Source organism: Pongo abelii, chromosome 9, assembly GCF_028885655.2.
Source record: "Pongo abelii isolate AG06213 chromosome 9, NHGRI_mPonAbe1-v2.0_pri, whole genome shotgun sequence".
NCBI lineage: Eukaryota > Metazoa > Chordata > Mammalia > Primates > Hominidae > Pongo > Pongo abelii.
The window spans coordinates 123,498,886-123,517,665 of record NC_071994.2 but is presented as its reverse complement, the minus strand read 5'-3'; the positions used below and the strand labels follow the sequence as shown (position 1 = coordinate 123,517,665).

General features: G+C 47.5%; 1 protein-coding gene across 1 annotated transcript in view; it reads right to left on the bottom strand.

The window, feature by feature from the left end:
* Nucleotides 1-18,780, bottom strand: part of POU2F3 (POU class 2 homeobox 3) — a 73,999-nt gene that overhangs the window by 34,177 nt on the left and 21,042 nt on the right. Inside the window, exon 2 of the mRNA XM_024255398.2 lies at nt 15,458-15,492. Coding sequence (XP_024111166.2) covers nt 15,458-15,492 — 35 coding nt within the window. The remainder of the gene's footprint in view (nt 1-15,457; nt 15,493-18,780) is intronic.

Below are 18,780 nucleotides of genomic sequence, written 5' to 3'. Positions count from 1 at the left end.
TAACTACCAACCTCAAACTGGGTTGGTCAGAGTCCTGCACACACTCCGGGTCCCTAGAGGCTAGGCCCTAGCACCCAACAACCACGGAGCCAACACTGAGATGTCTCTGTAAGCAGCTCCTGGGCCCAGCCAGCAAGTGGTAGGGTTAGGCAATATTTACCAGAGCTGACTGGATGGAGCCCACTCCACACTCTATTTGCATAAAGCCAACAAGTTCACCTTCCTGGGAAAAGGGGGCAGGTTTTGTGGATCACTGGATGCAAGAAAAGACAACAGGGAGCAAAGCAGCCACAAGAGCAGAGGAGATGGGCATTCGCGGCCCCCAGGAAGCAGGGGTGATAGGCAGGTGGAGAGGTTCAGCCCAATAATCCAACCGTGCATTTATTTACTTACTTAATTTATGTATTTATTTTTGAGATGGAGTCTTACTTTTGTCACCCAGGCTGGAGTGCAGTGGTGAGATCTCAGCTCACTGCAATCTCCACCTCCCAGGTTCAAGTGGTTCTTCTGCCTCAGTCTCCCAAGTAGCTGGGATTACAGGTGCGCACCACTGTGCCCCACTAATTTTTTGTATTTTTAGTAGAGATGGGGTTTCACCGTGTTGGCCAGGATGGTCTCAAACTCCTGACCTCAAGTGATCCGCTTGCCTCCATGCATTTATTTAGAACACACTTACTGAATGCACCAGTAACTGAACAGCGCAGGCACTGTTCTACCATAAATACGATACAGACCCTTTTCCCAAATATTCCACTAACTGGTGGGCAGGGCAGACACACACACACACACACACACACACACACACACACACACGAAGCCTATTAAGGCACACAGGTGGAGGTAGTGGGGGGGGCAAGTTGGAGAATGAGGCATTTGAACTGAGTTTGGAAAGATGAACAGGAACCTGAGAATGAGATGGGAAGCGGGGAGAAGGGAGGGAGCGGGGGCAGGCTAGTGTCAGGGATCATGCAAACCAGAATCAAGACACCTACTTCTCTGTTCCTGTCTGCTTTCGGGAGCCTCCATCATTCCAGGCAGGATTCGCGTTTCTTCCCAGGTGGTACTTGAAAGTCCTTAGGGCCCAGAGAAGGAGGGGAACTGGAGGCCTCTTATGCACTTAGACTCCCCAGATCCTCAGAGGCCTGCCTGAGCAGGACGGGGCAGCCCACTGGATTGCTGCTGGGTTGCCACATCCTGGACAAAGTCACAAACCCCAGACACTGCTGCTCCATACCTTGCTTTATGCCAGAAAAGCACCTGTCCCTCCCAGGTCACATGGGCAAGGGCAGCCTCTACACAGTCTGAGGAGTGCCCTAAATAGCCAGAAAGCTGCCCTCTTCCTATGCTGACAAGCCAACCTTAAGGGAGGCACCAAATCCTCGGAAAGGAAGTTGGTTCTGGTTCATGTCAGACACCTAGGGAGGGACTCCTTGTCTTCGGGCAGCTTCACTGCTTCCCCCTCCCAGACAGAGTGGTTAGCCTTCTCTGGCTTGACAGCTCTCACCTTAGAGTCCAAGTTCAGCTTGATCACTTTTCTCAGCCACACTTGCAAAAGTCCCAGCCCAGAGCTAGGAGCACAGCTCTCCACCATTGGCCTCTGCAGGAACCCACGTTTACTGCCAGTGACTGGGTATCCAAATCTTTCTAGGCTCAGTTTGCCAGCTACATAAGTGGCCTGCAAAACCCACTTCCAAGCCCTCAGATGAAACCATCCACAGTGATGGCCTAGGTTAAGTTTCAAAAAATTTCTTGTTAGGATCACACACTGTGAAATGTCATCAAAGGGGAAAATATAAACATAAAAATCTTAATGTATAACTTGCTTTAAGCAAAGCCTATAGATGATATTTGGCTCTAACTGACCATAAAAATTCATTCTTGGTTCTCTGAAAAGATTCAGTCTAATACTTCTCTTTTTTTTGTTTGTTTCTTTTTTGAGACCGAGTCTCTGTCACCCAGGCTGGAGTGCAGTGATGCTATCTTGGCTCACTGCAACCTCTACCTCTCAGGTTCAAGTGATTCTTGTGCCTTAGCCTCCAGAATAGCTGGGATTACAGGTGCCCGCCACCATGCCTGGCTAATTTTTATATTTTTAGTAGAGACAGGGTTTCGCCACATTGGCCAGCCTGGTCTTGAACTCCTAGCCTCAAGTGATCCGCCAGCCTCAGCCTCTCAAAGTGCTGGGATTACAGGCATGAGCCACTGCGCCTAGCCTAATATTTCTTTAAACACAGGTTCTCTGGTGAAGGAAAATAATATTTCATTGATGAAACTTTGATTTGTATACAACATTTCAAAAACCACCCTGTTAGGTATAGTGAGGTATACCTGTGTTTGCCTGGCCCAGACTGAGTCTTGCATGGCCCAGACTGAAAGCATGGCTTTCGTATGGCTGCTTTAGTAAGGACTGAGTCAAGCACAAGGGCACAGGTAAGAACACTCAGAAGAAGGCCAGCAGTTGGGGGAATCTGAGCAGCACTGCCATCTGGAAATGGAGGAACCAGAGGTCTTCAGAGCCTTCCAAGGGCAAAGCTAAGAAGTAGGGGTGAACTGGAGCCACATGGATGTGAAATGGGGCAACTGGAACCAATATTGCTGCTAAATTGTTGCAATGGGAACAACAACAACAACTCACATTTATTGAGTGTCTACTGTGTCCAAGACACTTTACACTCAAGATCTCATTGAATCCTCCTCCTAACAGCGTTATAAAGTTGATCCTATTTTTCCTCCCATTGAACAGAGAGGAAACTGAGGCTTGGAAAGCATAAGTCACCAGGTTACACAGATTCTGCTGGTGGAGCCAAGATTCAAAGCCAGGTCTGTGCAATGCCAGAGCTCAATCTGCAACCACACTGTCTGCTACAGGACTGGAACCAGGGACACCCCACAGCAGTCCATGCTGATGAAGTATACGGGAGGAAATATGAGTAGATGCCAGCGCAGGGGAGGGGCTGCCAAGAAAGAAAAGCACAGCAGGATGTGAACTAAGTATCTTCAGCAGTTGGGAGCCAAGAGGGCTTTGGTGGAAAAGGGAGGGAAGTCTCAACACTTGATCTGAACACAAGCGGCAGAGGTCCAGGAGGGTATGGGGGCCATGAAGGCAGCGGTGATCAGTGGGACAAGCTGGATTTGGAGATAACAGACCTGTAGTGAGCACAGCCCCTGTGATCCAGCAGGCACAGAGAAAAGGGAATGGAGTAAGTCCCGGCTCTGCTACTGAGTTGCAGGCCACTCAACCGTTTGAGCCTCAGTTATCTTCTTTGTTAAATGAAAGTACTAACACCCCCTTCACACAGTTCTTGTGAGTGGAAAAAAACCTATTGGCTTAGAGAAGCACTCTGGAATTTGTCAAGCAGAGAGGGACATAAAACTAGATGTGACCTGGTATCAGGTAGGAACTGTACAGGGACACAGAAACAGCACCTGAGCCCCAGGGTGGCCTCCAAAGCCACTTAAGGGCCAGACTAGGGGGAAGGAAGCTTTAAGGTGGAAAAAGTTTATTTTTAGCCAAGGCTGTGATTCTGGGAGAAGACGACTCTCTGGTTGGTTACAAGAGCTGCAGGCACAGCCCTCTTTGACTTGGGGGCAAAGAGAAAGCCAGGGCCCGCCCCTCCCTGCAGGCACACACAGACAGGCAGACACTGCCTCCTCCCTGGACCCTTCTCACGCACAGGCCCAGGGAGGCTGCTTCTCGAAGGGCCAGGGGAACCTTCTTTGGGTGGGAACCCTTCTCCACCCCACCCTTTACCTGGCAACCCTCCCTGAGCCTGCAGATACTATCTCTACCATCTCAGCTGGCAAGCCTCAGCCAGAAGAGGTCTGCGGGTGTTGGTATGACTGACAGGGCTTTGGAAACATGGAAAAGTACTGGACACATGTCAAGTGAGGGGCTCTGGGTAACATTAGGTCATGTCTCATTTGCAGGAGTGCACACACACACACACACACTCTCTCTCTCTCTTTTTCTCTCTCTCTCTGTCTGTCCTCTTTCTCTCAAAAGCAGCCTGGTATGGTAGAAAGTCAGACAGGCCTGTCTTACATCTGAGCTCCACCTCGGGCAAGTTACTTAACCTCTCTGAGCTACAGTTTCCCCAGCTATATAATGGGAAGAATAATGCTTACCTCACCAGGCTGTTGTAAGGATTAATTAGGTAATCTCAAGTAAGATATCACCTATGTAAAGTGCCTGGCACAGCACATCAACTTTGGTTTGAATTCTGGCTCTAAACAGGTTGCTTGACCTCTCCTAAGCCTCAGTTTCTTCATCTTTAAAATGGAAATACAAAATCTACTGCTCTGGGTGGCTGTAGGTTTAAATGAGATACTGCTTGCAAAGCACTCAGCCCAGTGCCTGTTATAAACTAAAGGTTCAATAAATAGTATTAACTTTCCCTGTTATTGTTTGGGGCTAAATCCAGCTTCCCTTTCAAAAGCCTTGCTCCAAAGAGACACCTGCTTGAAAAAGGGAAGGCCTGGCCCTGCTTTTAGTGTCATCAGTGTCTGCATCCACCAAAGGCAACTCACTGAAATCTCCAAAGAGAAGCCACTTTTTGGCTCCTGCACAATCAGGTGAAGGACCCCGACCTTCTTCTCCCTCCTTCATTCTCACTGTTCTCCATCCAACACCTGAGCCAAGAGGAACATTCGGTCTCCGCTACCCATCCAGAATGCATGCAGAGCTCATGCCAGTGCTGGAGCTGGAACCAGCTAGGCCCAAATCCCATGCTGCAGAGGGGCTTTTTGGTGGTGTTTGGGGCTGTCTGGTAGACCTCTAGGCAGAGGCTTCTGGAGAACCCAGACCGCTGTTCCTGTTCCTCTGTGCTGTTCATTATGGGGCTTGCCACAGGGCTTGGTCCACCCAGTACTGGGGCTGCTGCCCAGCCTACAAACAGGAAACAGTTGACACCTGAGCCTCAGGCCAAAGCACCAAGCATGGCTGGCAAAAGAGAACAAATTCCCACCTCTCCAAAAACAAACACGTTTACCAACTGCTTCCCCGCCCACGCTTGCAGAGGGTGGTGGGGCTGAGATTGGGAGATGATGGATTCCAGAAAAAAATTACCTTTCTAATAGCATCTGCAGCCCTCCAACATGGTGCAAGCCCAGCTAAGTAACCACACAGGGAGAAGGGTGGTAGAGAAAATGATGGGTTCTCATTCATCAGAAAATAATAAGAGCTAATGTTTATTGGTGCATTATTGTATACCAGACATTATTCTAAGCACTTTATAGATCTTAACTATTAATTCTTACGCCATCCCTAGGAAACAGATACTCTTACTGTTCTCATCTTCACATGAGGAATCAGAGGCGCAGAGGAGTTGACCAATACAGACAACATGACCCAACCACCATATCACACGGCCTCCTCCCGAGACAAGCAGGCAGTAGTGTGAGGAGAACCACAGAGCTGGGAGTCTGGCAAGCCTGTCTTTAAATACAGACTTCTCTGTGAAAAATGTTATGATGGGAAAATTCCCTAACCTCTCAGTGCCTCAGTTTTCCCATCTATGAAATAGGAATGATAACAACTACTTCACAGGGTTGCTCTAAATATTAAACAAAAGAAAGTATATAAACACTTTTATACTCAATGCCTGGCACACAGTCAGAGTTCAAGAAATGCTATGATTATTATAGTATCTTGACTACAGTGGGGACATCACTTTGGAGAAGGGAGTTATTTAACCTTTTTTTTTAATATACTTTAAGTTCTGGGATACATGTGCAGAATGTGCAGGTTTGTTACATAGGTATACACGTGCCATGGTGGTTTGCTGCACCCATCAACTCGTCATTTTATCAGGTATTTCTTCTAATGCTATCCCTTCCCTTTCCACCTCCCAACAGGCCCTTGTGTCCATGGAGAGTTGTTTAATCTTTCCAATTATCTCCTGCCTGAACATTCTGCTCCATACCCACCTCATCACTCAGTCAGCCCAGCTCATTCCCCGTGGGGGTGGCGCTGGTTTACACACCCCTTGCTCTGACATTTTAAGGAATTTTTCAGACCCATCTCCCTCACTGGATAGACAGCAAGTAAGTTCTCTGAGGGCAGAGGCTGTATGCGTTCTTTCTGGGGGCGCCTTTTCCTGGTGTTGTATTTCTATGTGGAAGGTCTCCAGCCAGTCACACCTGGCTCTGTCTCCTGCTAAGAGAAGTGACTTATCCCCTTGGTGGGTCAACGTCACTTGTTCTCACTGGGGATCATAGCTACCCCGGGAGGTGTTTTCTGAAATCCGTGGCATGGTTTCTCTGGCTGTCTTAATAATGAGGGGGCGTGGCTTGCATTTATTGGGCTGAGGGCAGGTATTCTAGACATCTTGCACTGTAGAAGACAGTATCAAATAAACACTTCTTTGCTTCCCATACAACTTTTTACATGACTTTCAAGTGCCCCACCGGACATCTGTGTCGGTGAACAACCTGCCTATAATCACATAAGCCCAAAACCCAATTCTATTTTTTATGCAAACACAAAGTATCTTTTGCACACTCTTAATATGCATTTTACCCAGGGATGCCATTTTCTGTGTTAATCGAGGAAATATTAGATTTGGCTGGAGCTTTACGAAGAGTTGTTTAACATTTTGAAAGATCATGGCTTTTGAGCAGCCAGGATGGCATACCAATATCAGCCTGTACTTGTGTCTGTCACATTCATAGAGGCACGAGGGTCCTACTGTCTCATTAAACCTTTTAGGGGAATGTGTCTAAGGATATACTTGCTGAAATACACATTGTTTTATTATTAATTACTTTGCTTTTTCCTTTTTATTCAAATTAGACAATATTACTGATTTTTATTTGTATATCTATTTTTTCTTTTTTTGGGACGGAATCTCACTGTTGCCCATGCTGGAGTGCAGTGGTGTGATCTCAGCTCACTGCAACCTCCGCCTCCCGGATTCAAGTGATTCTTGTGCCTCAGCCTCCTGAGTAGCTGGGTCTACAGGCATGAGCCACGGCACCTGGCTAATTTTTTTTGCATTTTTAGTAGAGATGGAGTTTTACCATGTTGGCCAGGCTGGTCTGGAACTCCTGACCTCAGGTGACCCACCTGCCTCAGCCTCCCAAAGTGCTGGGATTACAGGCATGAGGCACTGCACCTGGCCTATGTTTTCTATAAATTTCACTCTAAGATATTAAAGGGGTTTTACAGGAGCCTCCTTACAAGAGATACTGGATCTGATAAAACTGAGAACATCAGGGTTAGAAGGAGGTTGAGGGTGTGGCTTGGCCCCATAGGGGCCTTCTGTTCAGATCTGCCTGTTGACTAGGAGGGTGCTTTTTAAAAATTTTTTATTTTTTATTTTTTGAGACAGAGTCTGGCTCTATCACCCAGGCTGGAGTGCAGTGGCACGATCTCAGCTCACTGTAACCTCTGCCTCCTGGGTTCAAGTGATTTTCCTGCCTCAGCCTCCCAAGTAGCTGGGATTACAGGTGTGCACCACCATGCCCGGCTAAATTTTTTTGGATTTTTAGTAGCTAATTTTTTTGTATTTTGTATTTTTAGTTGGTATTTTTAGTATTTTTTTGTATTTTTGTATTTTTAGTATTTTTATTTTTGTATTTTGTATTTTTTATAGTTTAGTATTTTTTAGTAAAAAATGCATATTTTTGTATATTTTGTATTTTGTATTTTTTGTAGAGGTGGGGTTTCACCATGTTGGCCAGGCTGGTCTTGAACTCCTGACCTCAGGTGATCCACCCACCTCGGCCTCCCAAAGTGCTAGGATTTCAGGTGTGAGCCACTGCACCAGGCCAGAAGGGTGCTTTTAGGTCTGTTTTCTGCCGGCTCTATCTGTGCCTAGTGGATGTGTTTAATTCTGCAGTGAGGTCTTAGAAAGCCTATTGTGGCCAGGCATCAAAACCATATCTCCAACATAGCTCTATCTGTCAGGCTCCTGCATTTAAATTTCTGCTTTGACATTTTGGAGGGGAGAGAGAGGTTATCATAGACTGACCCTGAAAACCCAGCTGTACTGCTTAGGGTTGAGCAAAATGTGGTTTGTTGGCTCCTCATCCTCTTCTCTTTCTTAGCCTGCCCCGCCCTGCCCTGCCCCACCACCCCCAAATCCTGCATCCACCAGGAAGTACAGGACTGGAAGCTGGATCCTGGAGCAGAAGCAAGCAATCCTCAGGGGAACAAGAGTCTTTCAGCCCTCAGTTCTCATCCTCCCAAAGAGGTCTCAGAGCCTACCTCCATTGGACCCACTACCCTGAGGCTCTATTCTCCTGGCATGGCTTTCTTAGGCCCTCTGAACCAGCCTCACTGACCTCCCTCTCTGTGGCAGACCCTATATCTTCCCCACTGGGCTGGGAGCTCCTGTGGGCAGGGACCGTGATATACTCTTCTGTGTCTTCCCAATAGTCAACTAAGTGCAGGTTTGTGGAACTAAACAATCCAACATGGCCTATTCATTCCCTCCTTTGCTCTCTCAGGCTCAGTGGCTTTGGTGCCTACTGTCCTCAGGCTGTTCCTGGCGGGGGTGGGGGGGGCACTTACTCTGCCATCACCGCGGACCCTTCATTGCCAGCTGCAGGGTCTGGCACTGCTGCCCCTGCATCTCCTTCACTGGCCTCCCTGAAGAAACCTCTCCATCATTCTGGGCCCTTGGAGACCTTTCCGTACCTGAATCTTGTTGATTTTAAAGAAGACGCCCCAACGAGCCAATTAATTACAAGTCAATTTGTACTCGGAGCAGCTACAGGACCGTGGTAGTTGGTTGGTCACATTCAACAAAACAATGATGGAAAATCCCAGTTGGTTTAAAACTAAATGCTACACTAGGGCACACCAGGGCAACTCCTCAGGACGAGCTGGCGCAGGTGTCCAGAAACAGGCATGGGAAAGCCGTTGGTGCAGGTGAGCTTAGAATGCTGCCAAGTGTGGGGCTGAGAGGAAACCCCAGGCCACTGATTCTCACCTCTTGGGGCAGGAAACGTAGGGACAAGGATAGCTGCCAACTTGCTTCAGACTCTCTTCTGGCCTCACAGGACTTTTGGGAGGTCTTCAAGCAACACAATGCTCAACAGCATACATAAAACACTGTCTTGATCTGCCTGGTGGAAACCCATGACCCTGGATGATGAGGGTTCCAGAAGTTACCGGAACAGAGCAGGTGTGACGCCACCTAGGTATGCACTTGTCATTTTGGAACCCCCAAGTCCCTTTAATCCAATTCTACCTCCCAGTGTTCTTCTGAAGTTAGCTGTTGGCCCAAAGAGCAGCAAATGGAGTGGAGAGACTCCAGGCGAGGATAGCTGTGCCCTGGGCTCCTGAACACGCTGCCAGGGCACTCAACCCTCCTTCCCTCTCAGAAGAGCTCTCCACTGGAGTCCTCCCACTGCCACCACCACCAGGCCCCTCTTTCCTTTCTCCTGCACTGCCTTTCCTAGCTCTCCCAGGCCACACTCACTCAAGTCCCCTTCCTCCACAAAAGCCTTCTCTTCACACTGCCTCCATCTTAAGCCAACACCTCCATCTCTTTATCACCCTATTCCTCAAAAGGGAATTCTACAATTCAAGTCTCCATCATTTCCTTAACTCCTACTCACCCCTCAGCTGCAGCAAGCTTGACATCCACTCTCACTGTGGACCAGACAGACACCAGGCAAAGGCTATCCTTGCCTGCCTGACTGCCAAGTTCCTAGCCAATTTTTAGGCTTCAGACTCTATTGTACTGCTCCATATGCTCTGATGCTGTTAGTTCTCCCTACCTTCATGAACATCTCTCCTTTGTGAGCATGGCTCCCCTCCTGTCCCTTTGACCTTCCTTCCTAGTTTCATCTATAGACATCCACTTCTCAGCCTGTCCCTTAAGTGCCCTTCTCCAGGTCTGTCCTTGGTCCTCTTCCCACTCTGCACATCCTCCCCAGGTAACCCCATTCCCTCTCATCACTCCATGTAATGTGATCCAGTGGCAACTCCCCAATACGCATCTTCAGTCCTGCCTGTCTCCTGGGCTCCAGATCCAAATTTCTTGCCATGCACTGGGCGCCCAAAGCTCATTCTCTGCCCTTCCTTCTCCTCCCATCATCTGGATAAGTTTGTTTCACCTTCTGTCTTCTTGATGATAGGTTGAGGTCCCACCAATGTTCAGCATCCCAAGTTAGAATTCTCAGCCATGTTTAACTCATCCCTCTTCTTTGCTGTCCATGCCCAATCTGTTGCCAAAATCTTCCTGATCTTATCTCAGAATTATCTCTTAAAGCTGGGTCTCTCCATGCCTACTGAAATAGTAACAATAATAGCAAATATACAGTGTATACGTTCAAGATACTTGTCTAAGAGGTAACTACACATCATTTGGCCCTCACAATAACCCTGTGAGACAGATATCACTATTCTCCCCACTTTATAGATGAGAAGATTGAGGCACAGGGAGATTGGAGAATTTGCCCAAGGTCACATGGTCAGGTAGTGCTGGAGCCAGGATTCACAGCCAGGCAGCCAGGCTCTATGTTTGTGCGCATTTCCTTCTTTCTTTCTTTTCCTTTCTTTCTTTTCTTTTTTTCTTTTTTCTTTTCTTTTCTTTTTCTTTCTCTCTCTCTCTCTCTCTCCCCCTCCCTCCCTCCCTCTCTCTCTCTCTCTCTCTCTCTCTCTCTCTCTCTCTCCCCCCCCCCCCCTCCCTCTCTCTCTCTCTCTCTCTGTCTCTCTCTCTCTCTTTCTTTTTTTTTTTGAGACAGAGTCTCGCTCTGTCATCCAGGCTGGAGTGTAGTGGCATGATCTCAGTTCACTGCCACCTCCACCTCCCAGGTTCAAGCGATTGTCCCTGCCTCAGCCTCCCGAGTAGCTGGGATTACAGGCACCTGCCACCACGCCCAGCTAATTTTTGTATTTTTTAGTAGAGATGGGGTTTCGCCATGTTGACCAGGCTGGTCTTGAACTCCTGACCTCAGGTGACCCACCCACCTAGGGCTCCCTAAGTGTTGGGATTACAGGTATGAGCCACTGCGCCTGGCCTGTGTGCATAACTTTCATGCTCTGTCTGTATCCTTCACATTTCTGGCTACAGCAGCATTCCACTTGGCCTCTCTTGCATCAGTTCATCACTCATCCTCCCTTCCCTTCTCACCCACACTCTCCTCCAATGCCCTTCTAGTAAATGAAACTAGTCATGCTTGAGAACACCTAGTAGTGCCTTACTGCCCACAGAATAAGCCCCAGACTTCTTTGCTAGGCATTCAACATCTTCATAGCCTGGCCTAACCCAGCAAGGGAGACAACTCACTATCTCCTAGGCCTGGAATATTCTTGCCAACCCTCTCTGCTAGTCAAAGCCCTACTCTTCCCTCACCACCCACTCCAGACACCATCTCTTCTGTAATATCCTTAGGTAGAGCTTAGCATTCTCATGTCTCTCACAGAATTCACTATGTATCGTTGCAATTTATCTTCTAACAACGGACACCTCTCTATCCAGCACTTAAGAATGGCTGCATATTCAAAGGTTGAATGGATGGTCCTAGATCCAGCCTACTGGGTCCTTCTGTTTCACCCTCTAGATTTCAAATGATTCTTTTAGCTGGCTCACACACAATCATAAAGGCTGGAAAAATTCCACGTGACATATTTCCCCTCACTCTCTACAGCTCAAGGGTGACTTTCTTCCTTATTTCTCCTCAATGGAAAAATAAAATAAAATGAAAGTCGAGTGGAAGTCAGAGTCCAACTAACCAGCCAAAATATGGCAAGAGATAAGTAATGACACAGTAACATGCAGACTGTTTGGAGCCTTAGACAGCATCTCAGCCAAGCTTTTCCATTTTATTCATCAGGAAACAGAACCCCAGAAAGAAGAGGTTTGTATAAGGCAGCAACTAGTGAGGGACAGACAGCACTGGAACCCAGGGCTTCTGAGTCCCTATCCAGGGCCTTAGCCTGTTGCCTCTCAAGTCTATCTTATCTGCCTTGGGGATGGAGGGTTGGCCTTGCTTCTGGGTCCCTTGACCTTCCCACCCTTTTCCCCCAGACAGACTCAGTCTGCCTTCCTGGGACCAGGAAGTTAACAGGCTCAGTGTGGAAACTTCCCGATGAGCCATGAGCGTTCCTTGCTCATGCAACTTCAGGACTGTTGTTCACCCAGAATCTGGCTGCACCAACTGGCCTGGGGCCTTGCAACAGGAGCTTCACCCAGGGCAGTGACTCTTTCTCTGCTCCCCTGTGTCTGCCAACCCCTTGTCTGTGTCAGATGCAGAGGCTGCTCCTACACAACCATTCTTTCTTCCCCTCCCTGCTCCCTCTACCTCCCATTTCCTCCCAGTTAGTCATGGTGAGGTCACACTCAATCTCTGGCTCCCAGGCCTCTCCCCAGGGACGGTGTGTGGACACAGGGAGCAGGGCAGGTGCAGCAAGGCCTCATGGGAAAAATGGGCTCTGGAGTCAAAGAGATATGGGTTCAAATCCTGGCTCAGCCCGTCAACCAATTGTGTAAACTTCATCAGGTTATTTAATCTCTCAAATCCTTCTCTGAAAAAGGCGGGGCTGCCTGGGGGGCAGTTTTCTCACTTATGAAATGAGGATTGTATCACCTACCTCATTGGTTTAGAGTGAGAATTAAAGGAGATACAGTGCCAGAAGCGCCTTGCCCCGAGCCTGGCGGTCAGCAAGTTTTAGTTTGCTTCCCTTGTTGTGAAGTGTGAGGGTGTGACCCTCAAGCAGGGGCCTGGGAAGTACTGGGTGCCCACCCATTGACCTGCAGGTGAGCTGCTGTGAGTGTGAGCAGAGGAGAGCTCCAGCCTGAGTGTGTAAATGAACGTGACCGGGCAGAGTGTCTCTTCCTCCAAAATTCCCTCCACCCTCTTTAAAGGAAAGATCTGTCATGTCTGTTCTTGCCAGTGATGAGAATCCAAACCCCTCCCAGAAGAGGGAGGGGACAACCCACCCCACAAGGCTCATCCAAGGGAAACAAACTCCAGCAAGGCCCACTCCCGGCAGCAGCCACCTTGTGGGGAAACCACACCCCAAAGATGTTCCAAGGGTCAGGGGCCTCCCAGGGTCAGAGGGGCTGCCCTCATCCTTCTCTCCAGCACTAGTGTGTCTCAAGCTTCCAACAAATCACATGGGCAGCCAAGCCCATGGGGCCTGTGAAGCTGGCCACCTCCCTGCAAGGCTGGCCTTGCAGTGTCTCGGTATGGAAGAGGATCCTCCCCATGCATCTCGTCCCAAGGGGCTGGGGCCGGGAGAGGTGGGCCCTGGGCTGGGGAATCCTGAGTCCTCAGAGCAGAAAGCACAGGGCCCAGGCCACATCCCAACCTGTTTAGGATCAGGATCACAGAATCCATCAGGATCACAGAGTCCTTGGGCATCTCCTCCATTTTCCTGCCCTTGAAGCAAACCTGGCCAAACTGTCTCTGAGATAAGAACCTGTCTCCCATTTAAAGACCTTGAGTGAGATGCTGACTCTACAGTTTCCCTCCCTTGGTAGTTTTTAATAAACTGCATTGGCTGGAAGTCCTTCCTCTCTGTAGCTAACTTAGATCTCTCTTTAATTGAAGCCTATCTCTGTTTTAGTTCTCAGGTGTAAAGGGAGGGTAGTTAGCTTTCATTTGTTAGCAAACTCCCCAGCCTTCCCAATGAATAAAACTGCAGAATTTGCCTGCCTAAAAGGTGTTGGCTTAGGACTCAGCATTATTCTTCTCTCTGACTGTGAAGAATGTACCCAGAATTAACAGCCTTTTAGGAAATGTTAATAGTGACTTCAGGCCTGGCACTGTGGCTCACGCCTGTAATCCCAGCACTTTGGTAGGCTGAGGAGGGAGGATTGCTTGAGCCCAGGACTTCAAGACCAGCCTGGGCAAGGTGGCAAAACCCCATCTCTACAAAAAATAAAGAAAATTAGCCAAGCGTGGTGGTGCATGCCTGTGATCTCAGCTGCTTGGGAGGCTGAGGTGGGAGGATTGGTTGAGCCCCAGAGGTCAGGGCTGCAGTGAGCTGTGATTACACCACTGCACTCCAGCCTGGGCAACAGAGTGATAGCCTGTCTTAAAAACAAAACAGTGACTTCATATCGCTCTGCAGATAAAGGAGGAGAAGAACCTATGACTGCCTTTGATCTCCAGCCCCCATCCTAGACTTCCATCTAGATCTGGACTCAGGATAGCAGAATCTAGGGGAGGAATCCTAGTGATTACCCAATGCAGCCCTTTTCCTTCCTTCTTGCCATCTCCCTTTCTACGTTACTCTTCTCTGACTAAAAATTCCTACTCATCCTTCAGAGATAAACTCAGAAATCACCTCATCCATGATGCCTGCTCTGAGCTCCTGGGAAGAATTAACTGTTCCTATTTCTATTTGATTTTATGCTTTTTCCATACCTCTAGTAAAACATAAATGAGGTTGTATTATAATTATTCACTTAAGAGTAAGTTTCTCCTTCTCCCTCTCTCTGTAGACATTCCACCCTGTCCTTATACTAGACTTTGAGCTCCTTCAAGGCAGAGACCACGTCCTAATTTTGTGTTCCCATACCTGGCATAGTGCAAGCACTCCCCCACTGCCAAATTTATGGAATAAATTGATTTTTCAGTTGAGAAAACTCAGACCAAAAATATTAAATAACTTGATTAAGGTTATACACCTAGTTAGTGGCAGAAATGGGACGAAAACCCAGGCTTTCTAACTTTGTGTTTAATTCTTACCCCTCTCCCTCACTCTAGGACTTCCCATTATTGCTCCCTGCTTGGCTCCAGCTTAGCCTTTCTCCTCCCAACAAACTCTCCCACTCCCGCCATCTGCTTCTGACATCACACCCTGTCCTACCTCCCACCCCGCCATCTTCCCATCAGCCTCCAACCTCAAGGGCAAGTCTTCTCCCTCGGCTTCCCCCTTCTCTTTACACATCCGCATCCATCTGTCCTGCAATCTTTCCAACACCACCTTCTTGGGCCCAAAGCCCTTCCTAACTAAGTCTAACCTCATTCAACTTGGTTTCCTTGCAAAGAACCAGGCGCATGTCTACATTGCCCCCAAGCCTGGTTACCTGCTCTTTTTTGAGCTCTTTCTGCCTGTTTCCTGTTATGTTCTCTAGCTTCTCCCTTTAAATCAGGAATTCTCTGTGGCAACCCAGGCACCTCATCCTTTGTGGCTCCATAAATTCCTCTGTACACAGTGAATTCACGCAAACACTCACCCAAGAGGCAACTCAGGCTAAGCATTGACAGGAAAAGAGCTGTTGTCTTAGATTTCTGGACCACATCTGGTATAAAGTTTACCCTAAACAGGTCCTCCATTTGTTAGCCCTTTTTTGAGAGGGTACTGAAGAGACCCCAACATTGGCTCATGGGTTGGGGTGGGAGATTGGGCTCAAGGTCCTTTGATCCTGAAAGGTTGGGGTTTGTGAATAAACACCCCCAAACTATACTTAATCTTGTCTTCCTCCATACCAGACAGTATAGGTGATGCCCAAATTTTATAGAATAAATGTTTCTTTCTGACCCAAGTTCTTACCTGCCTGTTGAAATCTAGGCCATTTCGATCATTTCCTAGAAAAGATAAAAATATGTGTATATTAGTTGGTAGCAGGTTTGGAAGAGGCTGAAGGTTAGAAAAAAACTAGGATGTTGAGAGGCGTGTGGCTCTATTTTGAAAAAGAACACCTGCTTCCCTTGTGGTTGGGATCCTCCTCCTCGACCTGTTTCCTGGAAACACCTTTGGAAAGTCTCCTCCAGGGTGGTGATAGCCGGGTAAAGGGTCACGTTGGAGGGGAGGCTGAATTGTCTGAGGTCACACAGCAAATCAGAGTCTGTGGGGAAGACTGCTGGCCATGCCAACCGGAGAGCTCACTCCACCACATGCTTCTATGCCCGGGCTTCCCCCTCAGATGGCAGCTGCTACATCCCTCCAGGGACCAAGGGACCAAGAAGAGACCAGCCTGGATCCCAAAGGACTCCCTAGGACAGAAGTCATGCTACTAGCCCAGCCCTCCAGGAGAGATGACACCTAAAGTATGTCAGCTAGGCAGCTGTCTTTCTTGTTTTTTCTCACCCTCAACTTACTATAAATGTTGGGCTGAAAAAGTAAATATGTGCTTAATGGAAATATCTTTCAGTGGCTGGGCATGGTGGCTCATGCCTGTAATCCCAGCACTTTGAGAGGCCGAGGCAGGAGGATCACTTGAGCTCAGGAGTTTGAGCCAGGCTGAGCAACACAGTGAGACCCCATTGCTACTAAAAATACAAAAAAATTAGCCAGGCATAATGGCACATGCCTGTAGTCCCAGCTACTCAGGGGGTGGAGGCAGGAGGATCGCTTGAGCCCAGGAGGTAGAGGCTGCAGCGAGCCCTGATTGTGCCACTGCACTCCAGCCTGGGCAACAGAATGAGACCCTGTCTCAAAATAAATAAATAAATAAATACATAAGAGGAAGAAAAGCAAAGCTTTTTGGTTCAGAAAAAGTCTAAAGTAGTGGAAAAATCACTCTACCGAGAGGAAGTCATAATTAATATTTTTGTATATTTTATGATATTTTTTATAATTGTTTCTCTTCATGGATATATACCACTCCGTATAGACTTTTATCCCACTTTTTCCAGTGAGCACCACAAATATTTCTCCTATGCTATTAAGGAACATCATAAATGCTTCTATGCTTATAAATATCATTTTTAATGGTTACATAATATTACATTATACGGATATACCATGATTTGCTTAAACTTATACCTATTGTTAGCAGAATCGTTTTCACTCTTTGCTATAATAAAACTTCCTATTCACATAGCTCTCCAGGACTGGAGCTGCCGCACAACCTTCCTTTGGGTCTCCTGTATTATTGGTTCTATAACAGCAAGGAAAATAATTATTTATTAAATACGGTACACTCAGAGCCCAGCACTGTGTAGCATATGCATATATATTAATATGCATATACAATATACTATATATATGTGTATATATATTCCTTGAGAGCTGGACAGTGACACCCATTTTTTTTGTCCTCAGTAGCCACAAAATGACCACAGTTCCTAACATGGATTAGAGGCTCAAGAAACACCTGAGAGATGAATGAATGGGGGTCTAACGGAATTCTCTGGAGCTTTAACCCCTTTTCCTCAGCTGTGTTCTAAACATAATATGCATATATAATATGTATATATATATATATATATATATATATAGTAGGAGCTCAAAATACATTGGTTGAATGAGTAAACTAATTCAAAACTCTCAAAATAGCTTTGGAATAAAGTCAGATTCCTTGGCACAACATGGAATTCCCCACATGTCCTGTCTCCTGCCTACCTTTTCTGCTCTTATGCCACTCACAATCCTACCTTACTTTTTTCCCAGGTACCCTGAGCTCCAGCCACACAAAGTACTCACTTGCATCCTAACACACACACTCACGTTACCGTGCCTCCATGCACTGCTCCCTAGCATGGAGTTAGTCCCTCTCCCCTCTGGAATCCGGGAGGCCTCTCTGCTGGTTGCGTAGCACTCATTGTGTCACTCCCTCTTTGTATGTTTCCCTCTTCTGCTAGTCTATGAATTCCTTGAGAGCTGGACAGTGACACCCATTTCTTTTTGTCCTCAGTGGCCACAAAATGACCACAGTTCCTAACACGGATAAGAGGCTCAAGAAACACCTGAGAGATGAATGAATGGGGTCTAAGATAATTCCCTGGAACTTTAACCCCTTTTCCTCAACTGTGTCCTAAACAACCATGGGCAAGTGCAGCCCTTTCCTGTGTGGTCATGAGGTCATGACACATCTATGAGAGCGGGTGGGCTGGCAAGGTGGCAGCAGAGGATGAAGAGCAGGTGGGGTCCCGAGAAAGAGGAAGAGGTGAGATGCAAAATGATCTCTCAGCAAAGCCTGGTTTTAAGATCAGCTATGATGATATATAAGATCTGCTAGGGGAGCTGGGTGCAGTGGCTCAAGCCTGTAATCCCAGGTAGGTCTATCATTTGAGGTCAGGAGTTTGAGACCAGCCTAGCCAATATGGTGAAACCTCGCCTCTCCTAAAAATACAAAAATTAGCCAGGCGTGGTGGTCGGCATCTGTACTCCCAGCTATTCGGGAGGCTGAGGCAGGAGAATCTCTTGAACCCGGGAGGCGGAGGTTGCAGTGAGCTGAGATTGCGTGACTGCACTCCAGCCTGGGTGACAGAGTGAAACTCTGTCTAAAAAAAAAAGAGATCTGCTGAGGGAGCTAAAGACGGGAAGGACCCACAGCCACAATAGTTGTGTTGAAAGGGGTAGATGAAGGTAAAATTGCTTTTATCTTAAAAAAAATCCCTTTGTGACGTTGTGATGTTGTAACATTGGGTTAATAAGGAGTAATGTTCAAAGACTTCACAAAAGAACACATTCATTAATTCAACAAGTGTTTACTAAGCACAGCCTATGTGCAAGGCGCTGTTCCAGGCACTGGGGATACAATATTGGAGAAGAAGGAAGTCACTGACCTCATGGAGTTTCTTTTCTAGTTGAGAAGACATAAGAAAGAACTAAGCCAACAAAAATGCACTGTGCTTTCATTTACAGATAATTACTGTGGAGAACAAGAAGTCACCGTAAGGTGGTAGAGAGTATCTGAGGCTGATCAGAAACAGGATGACCTGGGAGGGCCACTCAGAGGAGGTGATATTTTCTCTGAACAAAGTGAGGACCCAGTCTTTCGAAGGCCTGAGGAAAGATCATTTCCGATGGAAAGATTGGGTCCTGAGGCAAGAACAGGCTTGCACGCCGAGGGACAATAATGAGGTCAGTATGGCTGGAGAGAGTAGTGATGGAGAGTTGGCATGGGATCTGCTGGTTGGGTTGTGATG